This window comes from Schistocerca nitens, chromosome 8, assembly GCF_023898315.1.
Source record: "Schistocerca nitens isolate TAMUIC-IGC-003100 chromosome 8, iqSchNite1.1, whole genome shotgun sequence".
Classification (NCBI taxonomy): Eukaryota; Metazoa; Arthropoda; class Insecta; order Orthoptera; family Acrididae; genus Schistocerca; species Schistocerca nitens.
In genome coordinates this window covers 28740782-28762081 of record NC_064621.1, presented here as the reverse complement: position 1 = coordinate 28762081, position 21300 = coordinate 28740782, and the positions used below count along the sequence as shown (strand labels likewise).

Below are 21300 nucleotides of genomic sequence, written 5' to 3'. Positions count from 1 at the left end.
CTGCTGCAATTTGCGGAAGAGTTCCACTTCTGTCACGTTGGATGATTCTCTTCAGTCGTCGTTTGTTCCGTTCTTGCAGGATGTTTTTCCGGCCGCAGCGATGTCGGAAATTTGATGTTTCAGCGATTTCCTGATATTCATGGTACACTTGTGAAATGGTCGTACGGGAAAATCTTCACTTCATCGCTACCTCGGAGATACTGTGTCCCATCGCTCGTGCGTCGACCATAACATCGCGTTCAGACTCACTTAAATCTTGATAACCTGCCACTGCAGTAGCAGCAACCAATCTAACAACTGCGGCAGACACTTGTCTTATGTAGACGTTGGCGAGCGCAGCGCCGTATTCTGCCTCTTTGCATATCTCTGTATTTGAATAACCATGCCTATACCAGTTTCTTTAGGTGTATGATAACTAACTAACTAACTCCGTCCCAACAGGCCTTGGAAGGTCCAAGGGTACCGACCGGCTGCCGTGTCATCCTTAGTCCACAGGCGTCACTGGATGCGGACATGGAGGTGCATGTGGTCAGCACACCACTCTCCCGACCGTATGTCAGTTTACGAGACCGGAGTCGTTACTCCTCTGTCAAGTAGCTCCTCAGTTTGCCTCACAAGGGCTGAGTGCACCCCGCTTGCCAATAACTGTCGGCACACCGGATGGTCACCCATCCAAGTGCTAGCCCAGCACTTAACTTAGGGGATCTGGCGGGAACCGGTGTTACCACTGCGGCAAGGCCATTGGCCTTAGTGTATGATAAATTTCATAATCTACTGTGGAAGCAAACTGTAGCAGCTGGATTTGGACGTAAATACTCAAATAAACAACAGTCCATATTTTTCAAGTTTCAAACACGAACGAGCGCCCTACATTCGCGATGACATACGGACCCCCTTAAGATACTGCAGATGACCCCACTTATTTTTCCACTTCTGGAGCGTGTTTTATGTTTTCTTGGCGATGCACTTATGTATTTTTCAGCGCGGTACTTTCTTGAGCGGCGGCCAGAGAACTTGCGACGACGGCGCAAAGTACGCCATCCCGTCGGGTCAACTCGCCGGCAATCAGCAATGGCAGTCTGACCCGCCTATTGAGCAGGTCGGCGGTCGCACACACACACACACACACGCACACACAGCACACAGCAGCTGCACTCTCGTACCGTGCTGGCTGCAGCTCTGTCCTCCCCTCCCCCAGCTCTGCGCAGTCTCGTTCTGCCAGCGAAAGCACTTCCATCTTGCGTCTCACAATATGACCGGAACAGATCAACGAAGAATTTAGTTCGTTGCGACTAACTTTTGTCGGTATATATTAAACCCGTAAATAGCCGACAATCGAACTCCCGTATATAAAAGAGCTACAGACTCTGGACTACTTTACAAATGAACTTTAAGTTGCTGAATATTTGACGTTATCGAGAAAAGGTTTAGAAAACCGTTCGTGATCAAATACAGCAGCGCAACCTGTAGGCTTGGCTATCATTTGCATTTATGTTCAAGAAAAACTCGCGCAGTTTCCATATTTTTTTCCAACGCTTGTATATCCTAAAAAATGATATAATTCTGTGGTTACAGTGACTGGTATATGTGTATATTGTCTGCAAAATACGTTGTGAGTACAGTTAGTAGTAAATAGATAATAAATTAAAACGTCTTGGGTGATGCTATACTTCTACTCCATTAACAGTGAAAATGTAGTAAGAGAGAAACTTTTATCATCATTTTGGTAGCGGGTGCGGGGTATGACAGCGAGGAAAAGTTTCAGAATGGTGTGAAAGTACGCGTAAAGTACGTTACAAGAGACTATTTGCTCTCATTTTCAAATCCTGGATGAATATGGTTTGGATATTTGCGCGTGGTGACTTATACCGCCTCAAGACACATACACAGTTTATAATTCTAATATTTATCTTACTGTGTTTGACCTTTCACATAAAATTATAGTTCTTAATAAGTAGATTACGTCAGAATTCTAATGAACAAAAATTTAATAGCCAACATCACATTCAATTCTATTTATTCATGATGAAGGGTTTCAGATTGTCATCTTCTGATCTTTAAAAAGTTGTTGTTCTGCGTCCTGTTCCATTACGATCGTAACACACATGCAATCACATTTCCCATACATTAGTTGAAAATAAAATCAGTTTTGTCAGGAATAAACACAATACAGTTAAAAAGCACATTGTGTAGCTAGGGATGTCCGCACACATATCGTTCCAAATGGTTCAAATGGCTCTGAGCACTATGGGACTTAACATCTGAGGTCATCAGTCCCCTAGAACTTGGAACTGCTTAAACATAACTAACCTAAGGACATCGCACACATCGATGCCCGTGGCAGGATTCGAACCTGCAACCGTAGCGGTCCCGCGATTCCAGACTGAAGCGCCGAGAACCGCTCGGCCACACCGGCCGGCTCCATATCGTTCCACTGAAGCTTGTTGGATGTTTAGTCGCGTAACAGTGCACATATGTGTACATGTTTACATTTTCATGACTAGCTAAATACACCATTATTTAACTCGTCGTGTAAACTTAAACAAGTGCACATGGAAATGAGCGTACGGCATTGTGGGCCGGGAGTCTCCCGTTCGGAGTTCGGCCGCTGAGGGCAAGTACTTATTGCATTCGACGCCACACTGGGCGACTTGCGCGTCGGAGATGGGGATGAAATGATGATGAGGACAACAGAACACCCCGAGCGGAAAAAAATCTCCTGCTCCAGCCGGGAACCGAACCCAGGCCCCTTAGCGTGGCATTACGCCACGCTGACCACTCAGCTAACGGGGGCGGACAACGAGTGCACAAATGTGCCCTGTTACTCAATTCAACATCTGAGAGTGCAGTGAAGTGGGCTGTGTTGATGGCTCTTCACAACCGTAGTGGTGGGATTCTCAGTCTACATCAGCATATGAAGATATGCTACACAAGCCGCTGCACAGTGCATGGCGGAGGGTACCTCGTACCACTCTTATCGATTTTTTGTCCTTTTCCCCTCGTGTACTGAAAAAATTTCTCCGAGCACTATGGGACTTAACATCTATGGTCATCAGTCCCCTAGATCGTAGAACTACTTAAACCTAACTAACCTGAGGACATCACACAACACCCAGTCATCATCGTGTACTGAGCGACGAGAAAGTGACTATCTGTTGTATACCCTCTTCCACGCCCTATTATGATCACACACACTTCTTCCAATACAGATTCTCTAAACTTACCCTATAGGATTTCGCGAGAACTCTTCTTCCAAGGATTTCCAGTTAGATTCTCCAATCGTTTCCGTTACAATTACATGTGGGCCACAACACCCTGTTACTATCTCAGCGGCGCATCTCCAAATTCGTTCGATGTCTGTCTTCATGCCTATTCAGGAAAGACTCGAGACACTGGAATAGCACACTAGAACTATCCGCACTAGCATCTTGTACGTGACTGCCCGTGCAGATGCGCTGCACTTTCGCAAAACACTACCAACCAATGTGTGTCTTGTATCCGCATTCCCTTATACTGAAATAGCGAAGTTGCAGAGGTCACACCAATGCTCAAGAAATGAAACAGGAGTAATCTGCTAAATATGATTTTGGAACATATGTTGCGTTCGATCATTATGAATTGCCTCGAAGAAAACGATTGTTAACACATAGTCAATTCGGATTCAGAAAATATTGTTCTGGTGAAACACGATTAGCTCTTTATTCATATGAAGTAATGAGTCCTTTCGACAGGGAATCTCAGATTGATTCTATATTTCTAGAAGCCTTTTGATATCATTGGTCACAATCGGCTTGATATAAAATTTCGTGCCTATGGAATACTGGCTCAGTTGTGCAACTGGATTCGTGATTTCCTGTTCAGAAAGATCACAGTCCACCGTAACTGACGGAAAGTCACGCGTAGAACAGAAGTGATATCTGGCATTCCACAGAAACAGTTATGTGACCTCTACTCTTCCGAATACAAATTTAATGATTTAGGAGACATTCTGAGCAGTCGCCTTACACTGCTTGCAGACGCTGCTGCCATTAACCTCTCGTAAAATCATTAAAAAAACAAAATCAACCGGAAAACGATTTAGTGCAAAAAGTTGCAATTGACTCTAAATAATAAGAAGGTTGAGATCATCAAATGGAATGCATTAAATTTCGTTTATACGATGAATCGCACAAATCTGAAGGCTGTCAGTTCAACTAACTACCTAGGTATAACAATTACGAACAACTTAAATTGGAACAATCACATAGAAAATGAAACTTCCTGGCAGATTACAACTGTGTGCCCGACCGAGACTCGAACTCGGGACCTTTGCCTTTCGCGGGCAAGTGCTCTACCAACTGAGCTACCGAAGCACGACTCACGCCCGGTACTCACAGCTTTACTTCTGCCAGTACCTCGTCTCCCACCTTCCAAACTTTACAGAAGCTCTCCAGCGCACACTCCGCTGCAGAGTGAAAATCTCATTCTGGAAACATCCCCCAGGCTGTGGCTAAGCCATGTCTCCGCAATATCCTTTCTTTCAGGAGTGCTAGTTCTGCATGGTTCGCAGGAGAGCTTCTGTAAAGTTTGGAAGGTGGGAGACGAGGTACTGGCAGAAGTAAAGCTGTGAGTACCGGGCGTGAGCCGTGCTTCGGTAGCTCAGTTGGTAGAGCACTTGCCCGTGAAAGGCAAAGGTCCCGAGTTCGAGTCTCGGTCGGGCACACAGTTTTAATCTGCCAGGAAGTTTCATATCAGCGCACACTCCGCTGCAGAGTGAAAATCTCATTCTGGGCACATAGAAAATGTTGTTAAGGCACACCAGAGTCTGCGTTTATTGGCAGAACACAAAGAAGATGCAACAAATTCACTAGAGAGACTGCCTGCCATACGCTTGTCTGTTCTCTGCTAGAATGCTTATGTATACTACGGGGTCGTTATCAGATAGGCTTGATGGAGGATGAGCTGGTCGCTGTGGCCGAGCGGCTCTAGGCGTTTCAGGCTGGAACCGCGCGACCGCTACGGTCGCAGGTTCGAATCCTGCCTCGGGCATGGAAGTGTGTGCTGTCCTTAGGTTAGTTAGGTTTCAGTAGTTCTAAGGTCTAGGGGACTGATGACCTCAGATGTTAAGTCCCATAGTGCTTAGAGCCATTTGAACCATTTGATGGAGGATGACGAAAAAGTTCAGAGAAGGGCGGCTCGTTGTCTACAAGCGCGGAATAGGGGGAGTGGGGGGGGGGGGGGGGAGAATATCACGGATGTTATACGCGAGTTGGGATGTCAGTTATTACAAAAGAGACGTTTTTTTAGTTGTGGCGAGATCTTCTCACGAAATTTCAGTTAGTCCGAATGCGAAAGTAATCTGTTGACGTCTACCTACATTGGTAGAAATGATCATCGCAATAAAATAAAGAGAAATTAGAGCTCGCATGCAAAGATGTGTGTATTTTTCCCGCGTGTGCTTTTCGAGAGTGGAACAGTGGAGAAGCAGTGTGCAAGTGGATCGATGAACCCTCTGCTAGGCACTTTAATGTGCATTGCAGAGTAGTAATGTGGATGTGGACGTAGATGTCGCGTGATCGTCCCATTTCATATCAAATGTTTTTTATTCCAGTCTTTGATCACAATATAAAGCCCTTCGACGATGACCGGTTTCAATCAGTAATGACCATCTTCATATCTGTTCTGCACCACGTCCTAATGTGATAAGGCCGTAATGGCATCGTCAAAACATATAAATACACTCAGCAAGTCTTCTTCACGTAGAATTAAAATATGGTGTAAAATAGGCGACATCGTCCACGCAGTCATTTTGCAACAAAGCATTACAAAGCATACTCATATTCATATCGTTTCTTAGTAGTCCCACTAATTATTTATGTAGTGTGGCTTGCGCAAAACTTGTAATTAGATACTGCCAGATTATTGCTCTTTATTATAGGCATTATCTTACATTTGTTCACATTTAAACGCGGTTGCTATTCATAAAATCGTCCAATGATCACACTTTCCTTTAGGCAACAGCGTCGTCAGCGAACATTCCACGTCAAAGGTACCAATATTAAAAAGTGTCCCCACTCGAGCGCCTCCAAATCTAATGATTTCTGATGTGAATGTCCTACATGGTCTTTTATTGTTATATACAAAATTTCAGACCAGTATCTTCAGTGGTTGGATTCTTAGGGAATTTTAAAGAGAGGCTACTCACCTCCGCATCATGTACGAAGGTGCAAATGTGCTAACTTTGCTAGGCTTTTTTAAAAGTTCTAGAAAGCATTTGGTCATTTGCTTTAATATACATAGACAACTTTTTATGCTGAATCACACCATGGCAAAAATTAGGGATTTAGTCATATCTAAATATAGATACAAGCCTCTAAAGTGGCTAAAAAATTTGTCACGCTATTCTGAGGTCTATGGTTTGACCGACCACTGCTACTTTTCGTATGACCCAATCACGCCACAACTTTAGATGGCTATTCCTATCTATGAAGTCTATATATCAATCAAATTTAATTAGCACTGGGTGCCCAGATGATAACATATGCATCTGCAAAGTTGGCCAAAATTTTCTAATTGCATATTTTAGGGTATTTTTGGGGGGGCAATATCTCAACTGTCTTCTTCAATCCTTTTTTTTTCTTACCACAGATGGATAGAATATCCTTTAAGATTTCAAACCTATACTGTTTACTTTCTGGATCTTGCATATTGATGAGTAAGAATACCTACCAAAATTAGGGAAAATGGATTACTGATAAATACAAAAATTAATACAATTTGAAGTTGTAAATCAAAAAATGTGTAATTGAAGTGTCTTTTAAAAGTATGAAATTTTTCTGCGGTTTAGGAAAAGTACCTACGCTAATAAGTGTTTTACATTATTTTAGAGTGTAGAATACAAGTATAATAAAACCTCAGAAAGTGCTATGAAGAATATAAAATCTAAGAGCATAACGGAATGCTGTGTTGCTTTACAAGGTTTTAACCCTAGAGTGCATTGTCACACGGTTTCCTTTGCTATTTTAAAACAGCGATAGTGTTTTAAGACTCTACGCTTACAGTAGTGATATACATTGCTGCATCACCACTTTCAATTGCTGCTTTCATTATTGGTAATTTTCACATTGTCAGTCTTCTGTGCATTGATACTGTACGATCTTAAGTGTTGCGTACTGAGTGTTTAAATAATAGTAATCATTGTTGTAGCTGAAGGTAAGCACTAAAACAACATGTTTTGATAGCCTAATTTGTATATTTTATATAAAAACAACAGTGAATATTGTCTGAAGTCATCACCATTCTATTGTGGCAAAAGAGAAATACAATCAGTTAAGGAAATGTGATTCAGCACACCTGATAATGGCAACAAGGTCGATTGCCGAAATATTGTGTCCTTTGTACACTCACACCAGGCTGTTCGCCCGAGATTTATTTCGTCAGTTAAGGAAATGTCGCCAATTGACAAGGAGCTTCTTCAGTGGAGTTCTGGGCTTGGTTTTACTGAAGATGCCCTTACCTTAAAGAAACGTTCATTGCTTATTGTAAGCAATATGGAAATGAACTAAGCTTCTCAAAATTTTGTGAACTAAGGCCGAAATGGTGTAGTACAGCTGTTGCTTCTGGGTCACATTCAGTATGTGTATGTGCAATTCATCAAAATGTCAAATTAATGTTGGCTTCAGCAACGTCCATTCAAGATGACTACAAGGATTTGATGAAAAAAAAAACTGTATGCAGTTTGGAATCAAATAACTGTATGTTTCGACATTGTGAGGAATGTCCAGGAAAATGGGACTAGAGGCTTTCCTTGAAGACTCTTTTAAAAACTGTGACCCTGAAGAAACAATGGAATACAAGCAATGGTGCCATGCTGGCAGACACACATTGGAGACTTGCCAGAGAACTGAAGAAGATTTCGTGGAGGCATTGAGTTAGAAAATTGCTGGTTTAAGAAGACATCACTTTGTGTCAGAACACCAAAGTTTATATCTTACGCAGCTAAAAAGAAATCTTGCAGAAAAAGAAGTAAATATATTGATAGATTTAGCTGAGAATTATTCATTTGTTGTTCAGGATGCTGTGCAAGGATTCTATTGAGAGAACAGTCAGACCACATTTCATCCATCTGATATCTATTTTGATGGCAAAGAATGCCAGAATATTAGCATTCGTATGATCAGCGTCTGTTCTGTCATAATAGCATTGCTGTCCATGCCTTTCAAATAAAGTTGATAGCATATTTAAAGACCAAGAATGAAAACATTATGATCATTCATTGCTTTAGTGGTGATTTAGGTGCTCAATCTAAGAATTTCAAAAATTTCATCAGTTTATGCCTGCACGAAAGGGATTTTGGCATCACTGCCAAAATGGAATTTTTTTGAACAAATCATAGTAAATTACCTTGTGACGGCATTGGGGGAACAGAAAAAGGACTTGCAGCCTGTGCTAGTCTGCAGAGGGCCTTAGATAACCAAAAACTAACTCCATATGATTCATTCAAATTCTGTGATGCGTGTATTCCAGGAGTAAAGCTTTTTTATGTACCAAAAGAAGAAATTGAAAAAATCCACCTAGATCAAGAAACAAGGTTTACCATGGGACATGCAGTATCTGGAACAAGAGAAAAACAATTAATTGCAATCAGCACTGAGTAAGCAGAGTTTCCAATGATGCTACAGCACTCACAGTTAGCGCCTTCAAAGCAGATGAAGAAATTCCAAGTTTGAAGAAATTCCAAGTTTACAACCAGGCCAGTATGTTACTTGTATGTATGGCAATTTTGGGTGGGTTGGAAACATGTGAAGTTTCACATGAACAACAAGATGTCCTTATCAGCTTTATGTACCTACACAGTCATGTTCGTTCCTTCCACTGGCCAACTGCTAAAGATACCTGCTGGATTCATGAGCAACATATCTTCATGACTTTAGAAGCCTCATCAACATCACCACCAGGAAGACAATAGTTATCCACAATCTGTCATTGACAAAATGCTAGAAGTGCTTAACCAAAAATGGAACTGACTCTTTAGTATTTTTGTTCTGCAAACTTTCTGTGTTTTGTATACTTGTTTTTACGTCATTTGTTAAATTAATGTTTGAAACTGACATATACACTTGAATAAAAATAATTAATTATGGGACTTAACGAGCAAAATATTTGACTTTTCAATCTTCTCGAAGTGCTAAAGTAATAACTTTTTAATCGTATTCTTAATCGTCAAACTGAAAGATCCTGAAATCAGACAATATTTCTTTGAAAACTTAAAGCACGCTTTTCCAGCTGTAGCAAGAGAAAGAGGATTGAAGAAGACACAGTTGAGATATTGCCCCCCCCCCCCAAAAAAAATACCCTAAAATTTGCAATTATAACATTTTGACCAACTTCGCAGATGCATATCTTTCATCTGGGCATCCAATCTTAACTAAAGTTTGTCGAGGCATCATAGATATGAATAACCCTCTCAAGCCCTCTGAAGCCATGGATCTCAGAATAGCGTGACGAATATTTTAGCCACTTTAGAGGCTTGTATCTGTATTTAGGTAAGGCTAAATTGCTAAATTTTGCCACGGTGCGATTCAGCATGAGAAGTTGTCTGTGTATATTAAAGCAAATGAACAAATGTTTGCCGGCCGGTGTGGCCGAGCGGTTCTAGGCGCTTCAACCTGGAACCGCGCGACCGCTACGGTCGCAGGTTCGAATCCTTCCTCGGGCATGGATGTCTGTGATGTCCTTAGGTTGGTTAGGTTTAAGTAGTTCTAAGTTCTAGGGGACTGATGACCTCAGATGTTAAGTCCCATAGTGCTCAAAGCCATTTTTGAACCAAATGTTTGCTAGAACTTTTAAAAAAGCCTAACAAAGTTAGCTCATTTGCACCTTCGTACATGATGCGAAGGTGAGTAGTGTCCCTTGAAAATCCCTAAGAATTCAACCACTGAAGATACTAAACTTAAATTTGGTATGTAGCCACCAAGGACCATATAGAACCTCCACATTAAATTTCATTAGATTTGGAGATAGTCGAGTGGTGAAATGAGCCATTTACATAGTTGTTTAATAAAGTGTTTAGACGTACTGAGAACATTAGAGACCCTACTACGTTTTGCTGGCACATCCGACGATACTTACGTTTGTCTGGAACTTAAGCCGTCAAGTATAGTGTTCTTGGTTCTATCAGTCAAATATTCATTGAGCTAATCAGATATCTGCGAAGACACTTCCTACAGTCGTATCTTGATTAGTAGGCGTTGATGCGGTACAGTGCGCAACGCCGCACGGAAATCCAGGAAAACTCAATCTATCTTTTCGCCTGCATCTACGTATTTTTTGCGAGATGTCGTATATGAGTAAAGCTAGCTGTTTCACATGAATGGTTTTGTTTGAATCCATACTGACTGCGTAACAGTGGCCCGCAGATCAGTATTGCGACTGTTCAGCATTCCGTTTCTGGTGAAGTCCTCGTCATCCGAAAGACGACCGTGAGCATTAACCTGCGGACCTAACGTACCACAGAACAACAACACTCAATGGGTCTCTATGACGCTACGTCTCGAGTCAGCAGGATTGAAATACCACAGTTTCTGTATTTTGATCAACATCGATTTATGGAGCAACCAAGCGAGTGTTAAATGAGAACTCCCCACACATTCGAGCGAGTTCTGTCTCTCCTGTGCACTTGGCCCGATACAACCCGGAATACAGACGTCTAACGAGTAAGATATACAGAGCAAAGCGGCTGAGCAGGAATGACTGAAAGACAAATGTAGGACTACCGAAGCATGTACAACTAGGGGAAAGATAGGTACAATTTACACAAAAAGTAAATAGTTCTTTGGATGGTTCAAATGGCTCTGAGCACTATGGGACTTAACAGCTATGGTCATCAGTCCCCTAGAACTTAGAACTACTTAAACCTAACTATCCTAAGGACATCACACAACACCCAGTCATCACGAGGCAGAGAAAATTCCTGACCCCGCCGGGAATCGAACCCGGGACCCCGTGCTCGGGAAGCGAGAACGCTACCGCGAGACCACGAGCTGCGGACAGTTCTTTGGAAACAGAGAAGCAGCTCTATCAATATAAAGAGCGCAGATGGAAAACCAGTACCAAGCAAAGAAGTGAAAGCTGATACGTGGACGGAATATACAGAGAATCTATATAAGAGAAACAAACTTCAGGACAATGTTATAGAATGAGAACAGAAAGGACGCAAGATAAGATGGGAGACACGATATTGTGAGAAGAATATGACAGAGTACTAAACGATCTAAGTGCGAACAAGGCCTCTGAAATACACGACACTCACTCGGAATTACTGACATACTTGAGAGAGCCGGCCGTGACACAATTATTCCACCTAGTGCACAAATACCTGAGACGTGCGAAATACCCTCAGACCTCAAGAAGAATGCCATAATTCCCATCCCAAAGAAGGAAGTTGCTGTCAGGTGTGAATACTACTGAACAAACTGTTTAATAAGCCATCGTTGCAAAATATTGACAAGAACCATTTACAGAAGAATGGACAATCTGGTGGAAGAGATCTCAGGGAAATTCAGAGTGGATTCCGGATCAATGTAGGAACACGCGAGACAATACTTACCCTACAACGTACCCTAGAAGGATTGGTTGAAGAGGGGCACATGTGTGTTTATAGCATTTGTAGATACAGTCACAAGTTTTGACAATGTTGAGAACACACTTTGAAATTCTGAAGGTAGCAGCGATAAAATACATGGATCAAAAGGTTACTTAAAACTTGTACAGAAACCAGACTGCAGTGGTAAGAGGCGAAGGACATAAAAGGGGAAATGTAGATGAGAAGGGAGTGAGACGGGGCCGTAACCTACCCATATGTTATTCATTCTGTACAATGAGCAAGCAGCAAAGGAAGCTAAGGAGAAATTTAGAAAGAGAATTAAAATTCAGAGAGAAGAAACAAAAAGATTGCGCTTTGCCTACGAGATCGTTATTCTGTCAAAGATGGCAAAGAATTTGGAAGAACATGCGGCGTTTATGGCACGTAGCTGCCCACATTTATTCCTTTTTTTATGCACAGTATAGGAAGACTTTGTTATGGGAGGTTAGACACTAGGTAGGATCATAATGGCACACTCATCGAACGAGGCGCCAGATAGTCACATAGCGTGAGAACAGACGGGCGAACGAGAGCTGTATCGTACTCGAGCAGGAAAAAATGTTCAAATGTGTGTGAAGGGACCAGCCGCACAGTCCATGACTGCAGCGCCTCAGACTGCTCGGCTAATCCCGCGCGGCTTGAAGTGCTGGATCATCCTCCATATAGTCCCGATCTTGCCCCTTCTGATTATCACTTCTTTGGTCCACTCAAACAGGCATTAAGAAGCCGTCGATTTGCCTCGGACGAAGCACTGAAAGAAGCGGTGCATTCCTGGCTCGCAGCTCAACCGAGAACCTTCTTTTATGAGGGCATTAGGAAGCTTGTACAACGATGAACCAAATGCGTTGAAACGCAAGGAGACTGTGTCGAAAAATGATGTTCTTGTAAGTTTCGTATTTGATTACAATAAAATTTTATAGCTACTTTGCGGAGAATAATTGACTTACCCTCGTACTTCCGAATCCGTCGTTTCCTGACCGATATTCCCTATCTCGCAAAGCTAGGGCTGCTCCTCTCCATCATCCTTGCACGTCTTTATCATCAACATAGAAAAATCCATACTTGTGCATTGTTATATAATACTTGGAATACATACAACCATAATAACAGTTGGGAGGCAAAACTGTAGAAACATATTGTTCAAGGTCAAGGTATACTATGTAGTAACTACACAATGCAAATTGTTTTGAGAAACATTTACTGGTGACAGTGGCTCGAACATTAGACTTGTTATTGTCTGTATACTTGCAGTAACTCAACATGTCCCTATACGTCGACGGAATATAGTCTGCGATAAACAAAGGGTTCTTCTTGGCTGGAAGGTAATTCTCAGGTTCGCACTTCCTTCCTATGTCAGAACAGATATTCCTTGCTTCTCCTAACTAATTACAGACAAATACCATCTCAGCTGCTCAAAAAAGGCATCTGAAATACTGAATATAACATTACACGTAATATGGTTCAGGAGATTGTCGTCATAAACATTAGATGCGCTAAAAGCTAGCTTCTGCTTAAAATGGAGTTCAAGTTACCCTGATTATAGTAGTATAGAATTTGATGATGACAGCACTTACCAGTTTAACGAAGGTTATAAATAATTTCAAATCCTTACGAAACTTTTTCCCACTGACACCCCGTGCAAAATAATAAAAAGGAAAAAAGTTTACTGCTCATCACATTTTTCGCTGTTCATGGATTAAAAATTCAACATCAGGCACAATGTTATAATTTATTACTTCTTTATTAGTAATTCTATTCGTTTCATATTTTCCACACAATTTCCGTGTGTACCATTGAATGTACCTGCAGAATTATATCACTGTACGACACATATTTAAGGAGGTATGACGTCATAAACATTGAGACGAGTGAAAAACTAGCTTTTGCTTGCAAAGTAGGGCAAAGTACACTCGTCGAGTATTTCAGAGTGACAACACTTAGCGACTTCCAACAAACTTTGAACATAATTTGAAACATTTTCTGAACTTTTTCCCCACTATATGACTGACGTCAAATACTTATCACATTAACTTATAAATAAGGTAATCAGATGTTTGAAGTTGTTTCATACATGGGAGGTGGATTCTTTCGGCAATCGCAGGTTTACCGGTTACGCCTGTAACAAAAAAATGGTTCAAATGGCTCTGAGCACTATGGGACTCAACTGCTGAGGTCATTAGTCCCCTAGAACTTAGAACTAGTTAAACCTAACTAACCTAAGGACATCACAAACATCCATGTCCGAGGCAGGATTCGAACCTGCGACCGTAGCGGCCTTGCGGTTCCAGACTGCAGCGCCTTTAACCGCACGGCCACTTCGGCCGGCACGCCTGTAACAGCACCCAGTACCCAGGCCCCACGGACCAACAGCGTAGGTGGCAAGCTGTAGCAGCGTTCCTGGAAGCTCGAGTCTCACAAGCTCACACATGAAGTTAGAAATTATGGAGAAACTTCAGTATTTAATGTGTAAAAATTTGGACATCAGTTTTTGTGTGTTGCGAGGGTGGCCGAGTGATGTTAAATAGACGATAACACATAGGCACGGGGGTATTTTTCCATCATTTTTGTGAGGCGATATCTGGTTGCATTAAAAAGTTACTAATATCGGCAAGACGGCGACATCCTTTAAAAGCAAATACTTATCTGAAGCTGTTGCCAAAAAAAAGAGCCACTTTGCTTGGTTGTTTTATATGTACGCAGAGTTTTCAAATAATATCTAAGGCGAACTGTGGTTCTCATATTATGGACCTCCATGAGGAAACGAACAGTGATAGCTACAGTGGGCCCCCAGGGCAGATAGACCGACAGCTTAGGCGGCATTCTGTTCCTGGATGCTGAAGACTCAGAAATTTGGGGAAGAATGCCGGCTTCCTACGAAGAAACTGCTTGAGCATCTGGTTGCTGGCTGTTCGCGACAACTTGATTAATAAATGTTATTACTATAACTTATGGCCACCGGCTAACGACAAAGCCACATATGCTGTCGCTCAGGTAAAGCTAAATGTTATGTTTCTATTGGATGAGTATTTGGTAGAATCTCTCTCTCGCAGGCCTTCGTCGTCTTGTGTATTTAAACACTGATAGTCTGTGATTTTCTACTGTTTACCGAGCAGGAACCGTTAGTCCAGTAATTTGCAAAGTCGAGCAGTTTAAGCACGCTTTGCCACTCATTTCACTGCTGAAATAGTAGTGGCTTATTGTGTCTGTAATTGAGGACTTTATTAAATATATACTACCGTATCTGGTCAAACGTGTCCGGACACTTATTGGTGGACATTAATATGGGGAGTGTCCACCCTTTGCTTTTGTGACGGCCTGAAGTCTGCTGCAGACACTTTCAGTGACCTGCCTGAAGGCCTATGGAGAAATCGCAGCCCATTCTTTCACGAGAGCCGAATCCGAGGAGGGCAGTCACGTAGGACCCTGGGGTCTGGAAGGACACCGACGTCTAACTCATCCCAAAGGTGTTCCACACCTTTCAGGATGGGACTCTAGACAAATCCAGTCTATTTCAGGAAAGCTGTTGTCCATAAACGATTGCCTCACAGACTCTGCTTTCCAACAGGCTGCGGTGTCGTGCTGACACAATCGACCACCGTCTCTTGACTGTTCCCCTACTCTACGCAGGACAGAGTGACGTAAGAAGTGTTCATTTTCTCCCTCATTTAGCATTTTGTTAAGCACATGTGGTGTCACAAGGCTTAGGCCTGTCCCACCCCTCATTAAAGCGACCAAGACTTATACGAATAATTGTAAGAACAGTTACTATTATTATGTTCTTTAAGTTTGTTTTTGGGTTTTCAGAAACACTGTGGGAAGAAAGTTTATTTATGTTGCAGATAACGTGGAAGACGTTGTCCAATGATGACCACGAAAGTTCGATGTAGCGGCAAGTGGGCAAGGAATAAAACGAATGCTGCAAACTACCGCGAGCCATGGAAGAGCCTGGGCCACGAGGGCGTCGAGCTTCCTAGGTCGTTGTTGGACAGAGGAAGAGAGATTCTGCTTTCTCTTGGTAAACAGATCGATCGAGTCTTGAAAGGTTCATGTAAAACCTATAGGCGGATGACACATTAGGTGGGACCCGATGCCTGTAATACTCCCACAGTTATTAAAAAGTTTGTTAAACGGCGAAACCAATAGTTCATCATTTATACAGATAAAAAGTAGTAAAGATATAGGAAAGGAAGAGTTGCGGCGTCAGAACGAAACGTGATACATCGCTCAGCAACGAAGAAGGACGTAAACCGCGGGCGTTACGTGGTGAAAACAAATTAACAAAATCGTAAGTCTATAACTAAGCATAAAGCCACGTAACACTGCACACAGTAAGAGGCCTATATCCTAACCACGAGAACCACCCCTATATTGTAACAGCACCTCATCTGCCCTTCACTGCTGGCACTACACGTGATGGCAGATAGCTTTCTCCAGGCATCCACGAAACCCAAACCGTTCTATAGGACTGCCACAGGGTAAAGTGCGATCCATCACTGTTGCTCTCTATACCAGTTCAAGCATCGTCTTAGCACAGAAATGTGTGGCTCATGAGGACCTGCCAGACCATTGTACCCCATTCTGTGTAACTTATTACGCACAGTAATTGTACAATCTGGAGCGCTGGCAGTACTTTGCAACTCACGAGTGATTCGTTCGGCTCACTTCATTCGATTTTTTACAGCCCCCCCCCCCCCCCCAGCAATGATCGGCTCTCCTCGACCGCTGTTGCTTGAGGTCTGTGTGGCATAGCTTTGACCGTGATTGTTCCTTCGCGTTTTCCCTTCACAATCACATAACGAGTAATCAACTTGTGCAGCTCTAGAAGGGTTGCAGTACCATTGATGGATTTGTTACTCGGGTGTCTTCTAGTGTCTAGTCCACGCTCGAAAGGCAAACCTATTGTGTTGCTACTGCTTATCCAGTGGCTGTCTCCTTTCATACTGACAGGCCCCTCTCGTGACATCTGGTGGTCAAATCCCCATTATCTACGAGCGCCCAGATACTCTTGATCACATAGCACGTCTGTAGAGCTCTATGCAGACGGGTCCTTAATTTTCACTAGTAGTTTAATCTCAATCACAGTGATTAAGCGAACTACTAGTGTTAATTAGTACTGCTACAAGTACGGTAGGAAGCTGATACCTACGTCACAGTCGCGACAGGAAGTTGTAAGCAGGGTGCTCATTTAACGAGATCGGACAGCAAGTATAAACTTTCCCAGCACCCTATAAGAAAGTTCATGATGCCACTGTGACTCCCGTCTCAATCTCCCCATGTCCTCTGAGTTTTCCAGCAATGGAACAGTCGACCTGAAAGAGTGCCTCCGGATAAGAAAGTCGATAGACGCTGCTGAAAGTTAACTCGTTGCTGGTGACAGTGGAACAGGTCGTTTGCCGTACTGATGGCAGCTCCCCCGCCGGCATGTTGCAGGTGGTACAGGCCGCCCCCGCCGCCGCCAGAGGAGGCAGTGGAGGCGTCGCAGGTGGTGGGCGGGCGCCCCCTCAGCCTGGCGGGGCCCTACGGCGACCGCCGCGTCGGGGCCTTCCGCCTGCGGGCCGACCGCGGCTACCAGCTCACGGTGAGACACACAAACCCCGCCACAGCCGCACCCAGCTACTGCACTGCTGGCCAGCAAAACTGCGACACGGTGAAGGCACCTTGCAACAAACGCCAAATTTGCATCTGGAAACTATACTTTATTATTCATTCACTACTAAGACTAATCATAGTCTTATTACTCAAGCAAATAAATCTATTATTTATAAATCAGATCTATTCAGCTAGAAACATAAAATCTGAAATTAAATTCATAATATTGACATAATATGTGACAATGTTTACAATTTCACCGCAATCGCACAAACCAGGTGGAAGTAATGCCAATTACATTCTATATGTAAGGAAAGTTCACGCAGCGGGTTCCTCATTCAGAAGCTGCATTTCAGTGTTGGTTGTTTCTGAGGAGATTGTCTTACGCCTTGTGTAAGAATACACACATGCACTGATGTGCTGGTGAGTTACAGCTCCTCTCCCCGGTGCAGCTCTCTTTGGTTGGGGTCTCTGACTGTCCTGATGATATGGAATCGAGCGGTAATGGAAGACCATACTCAGTGTCATTCAGGACATCAATCACCCCCACGACAAGCAACTGAGAGGACGGACACAAGGGGACTGTACGAACTTTCCTTCACTGATTTGATTCATATCGACAGGTTATCTAGGGCACGTCTACAATTTCAAGAAACACTCTAAGACAAAAAAAAAAAAGACACAGCACGAAGGAAATATCCGAATGAGATGGAAATCGGTAGATCTGACGTTGATTTGCAGACCAACATGTGATTACGATTTCAGAAATACTGGATAATTTATTCAAGAGAAAGAGCCTGACAAATTGAGCGAGTCAGTAACATGTTCGTCCACCTCTGGCCCTTATGAAAGCACTTGTTCGCCCTGGAACTCATTGGCACAGTTGTTGCATGACGTCTTGACGGATATCGCGTCAGATTCTGTCCAATTGGCGCCTTATACCGTCAAAATCCCGAGCTGGATGGAGGGCCACCTCAATTGGGGAGAGATCCGACGACCTCACTGACCAAAGATGGGTTTGGAAAGCACGAAGACAAGCGGTAGAAATTATTGCCCTCCACAGGCGGGCGTTATTTTGCTGAAGTGTAAGCGCTGGATAGCTTGTCATGATTAGCAACGAAACGTCCCTTACTGCTGTGCTGTAGGGGTGCCGCAGATGACTGCCAAATGGGTCCTGCTATGTAATAAAATGGCTCCACAGACCAGCACTCCTGATTGTCGGGCCGCATGGCGAGCGACAGTCGGGTTGGTACGCCACTACTGCCTGTGGCGTCTCCAGACACGATTTCGTTGCTCATTGGTGCTCAACCCGGAGCGGCGCTCTTGACTGAAGACAAATCCACTGCAGTCAATGACATTCTAGGTTGAAGAGGTGTCTGGAGTCTTCCCGGACAGAAGCGATATACCAACACAGCTGTCGTCCGCCATGCGGCCTGACAACCAGAAGTTATGGTCTGTGGTGTCATTTCGTTTCATAGAAAGATAACCCGTGGTCCAGGAATATCACTGATGTTCTTTGTACCACCGCTTCTGGTTCCCTATGCTTTTGTGTCCTGGGCAGAGGGAATGGGAGATGGTGGCCAGGCTTCAGGTTGTGACCCCTGCTCACTTTACCCCTATCCCTCACTTTCGGCGCCAGGAAGGGAACATTCCTTAAAAAAAAAAAAAATAAATAAATAAATGAAGTAAGGCAACCGCTCCCTTTAAGTGTGAAATTAGGGTTCAAGTAAAAGAAAAAAGGCCGTAGCGTTTTCATTAGTAATCAAAACGTCCTCTGTCCCGGTTGCGAAACACACTACTGCCTCAATTTTGGATAAAAATCATCAACACTGGCGGCGAGACTTCCTGCATATTAAGTCACCCTCATTCATCCAATTACCTCGTCAAAGAGGGCGCAGGAGCGGATAGAGTTTCAGGGCACTCTCTTGCCTTTGGGGTGGGAGACTACCCCCAAAAGCGGAAGAATCAGCAATGATCAACACCATGAGGATGCAAAAGGCAATTGAAACCACTGCAATGTGTATTCACAGGACTTGTCGCCTGTAATTGAGAAAGTGTCATGATGATCTTTCCATTGGCAAAAAATTCCGGAATACTTCCTCGTTCAGACCTCTGGGAGGGGACTCCGGGAGGGGGAGGTGACCATGAGAAAAAGATCGAATAACCAACGAAAGGATAACGTCCTACGAGTCGGGGCATGGAATGTCAGAAGCTTGAACATGGTAGGGAAGCTAGAAAATCTGGAAAGAGAAATGTTAAGGCTCAATCTAAATATAGTGGGGGTCAGTGAAGTGAAATCAAAAGAAGACAAAGATTTCTGGGCAGATAAATATAGGGTAATACAAACAGCAGCAGAAAAAAGTATAACGGGAGAAAGATTCGTTATGAATTGGAAGGCAGAGCAGGGAGTGTTACTGTGAACAGTTCGGTGATAGGGTTGTTCTTGTCAGAATCGACAGCAAACCAACATCGACAACGATAGTTCAGGTATACCTGCCGACGTCGCAAGCTGAAGATGAAGAGATAGAGAAAGTACACTCCTGGAAATGGAAAAAAGAACACATTGACACCGGTGTGTCAGACCCACCATACTTGCTCCGGACACTGCGAGAGGGCTGTACAAGCAATGATCACACGCACGGCACAGCGGACACACCAGGAACCGCGGTGTTGGCCGTCGAATGGCGCTAGCTGCGCAGCATTTGTGCACCGCCGCCGTCAGTGTCAGCCAGTTTGCCGTGGCATACGGAGCTCCATCGCAGTCTTTAACACTGGTAGCATGCCGCGACAGCGTGGACGTGAACCGTATGTGCAGTTGACGGACTTTGAGCGAGGGCGTATAGTGGGCATGCGGGAGGCCGGGTGGACGTACCGCCGAATTGCTCAACACGTGGGGCGTGAGGTCTCCACAGTACATCGATGTTGCCGCCAGTGGTCGGCGGAAGGTGCACGTGCCCGTCGACCTGGGACCGGACCGCAGCGACACACGGATGCACGCCAAGACCGTAGGATCCTACGCAGTGCCGTAGGGGACCGCACCGCCACTTCCCAGCAAATTAGGGACACTGTTGCTCCTGGGGTATCGGCGAGGACCATTCGCAACCGTCTCCATGAAGCTGGGCTACGGTCCCGCGCACCGTTAGGCCGTCTTCCGCTCACGCCCCAACATCGTGCAGCCCGCCTCCAGTGGTGTCGCGACAGGCGTGAATGGAGGGACGAATGGAGACGTGTCGTCTTCAGCGATGAGAGTCGCTTCTGCCTTGGTGCCAATGATGGTCGTATGCGTGTTTGGCGCCGTGCAGGTGAGCGCCACAATCAGGACTGCATACGACCGAGGCACACAGGGCCAACACCCGGCATCATGGTGTAGGGAGCGATCTCCTACACTGGCCGTACACCACTGGTGATCGTCGAGGGGACACTGAATAGTGCACGGTACATCCAAACCGTCATCGAACCCATCGTTCTACCATTCCTAGACCGGCAAGGGAACTTGCTGTTCCAACAGGACAATGCACGTCCGCATGTATCCCGTGCCACCCAACGTGCTCTAGAAGGTGTAAGTCAACTACCCTGGCCAGCAAGATCTGCGGATCTGTCCCCCATTGAGCATGTTTGGGACTGGATGAAGCGTCGTCTCACGCGGTCTGCACGTCCAGCACGAACGCTGGTCCAACTGAGGCGCCAGGTGGAAATGGCATGGCAAGCCGTTCCACAGGACTACATCCAGCATCTCTACGATCGTCTCCATGGGAGAATAGCAGCCTGCATTGCTGCGAAAGGTGGATATACACTGTACTAGTGCCGACATTGTGCATGCTCTGTTGCCTGTGTCTATGTGCCTGTGGTTCTGTCAGTGTGATCATGTGATGTATCTGACCCCAGGAATGTGTCAATAAAGTTTCCCCTTCCTGGGACAATGAATTCATGGTGTTCTTATTTCAATTTCCAGGAGTGTATATGAGGATACTGAAAGGATAATCCTTTACGTAAAGGCAGACGAAAATCTAATAGTCACGGATGCCTGGATTGCAGTTGTAGGGGAAGGAGCAGAAGAAAAGGTTACAGGGGAATATGGGCTTGGGACA

At 44.2% G+C, this 21300-nt stretch overlaps 1 protein-coding gene and 1 non-coding gene across 2 annotated transcripts in view; both read left to right on the top strand.

The window, feature by feature from the left end:
- LOC126199030 (uncharacterized) overlaps positions 1–21300 on the top strand; it is a 152703-nt gene that overhangs the window by 113878 nt on the left and 17525 nt on the right. The window contains exon 4 of the mRNA XM_049935731.1: positions 17054–17201. Within this exon, the coding sequence (XP_049791688.1) occupies positions 17054–17201 (148 nt within the window). The remainder of the gene's footprint in view (positions 1–17053; positions 17202–21300) is intronic.
- On the top strand, positions 4627–4701 carry Trnas-uga (transfer RNA serine (anticodon UGA)). The gene has a single exon. It is a non-coding gene; the product is annotated as a tRNA-Ser (tRNA).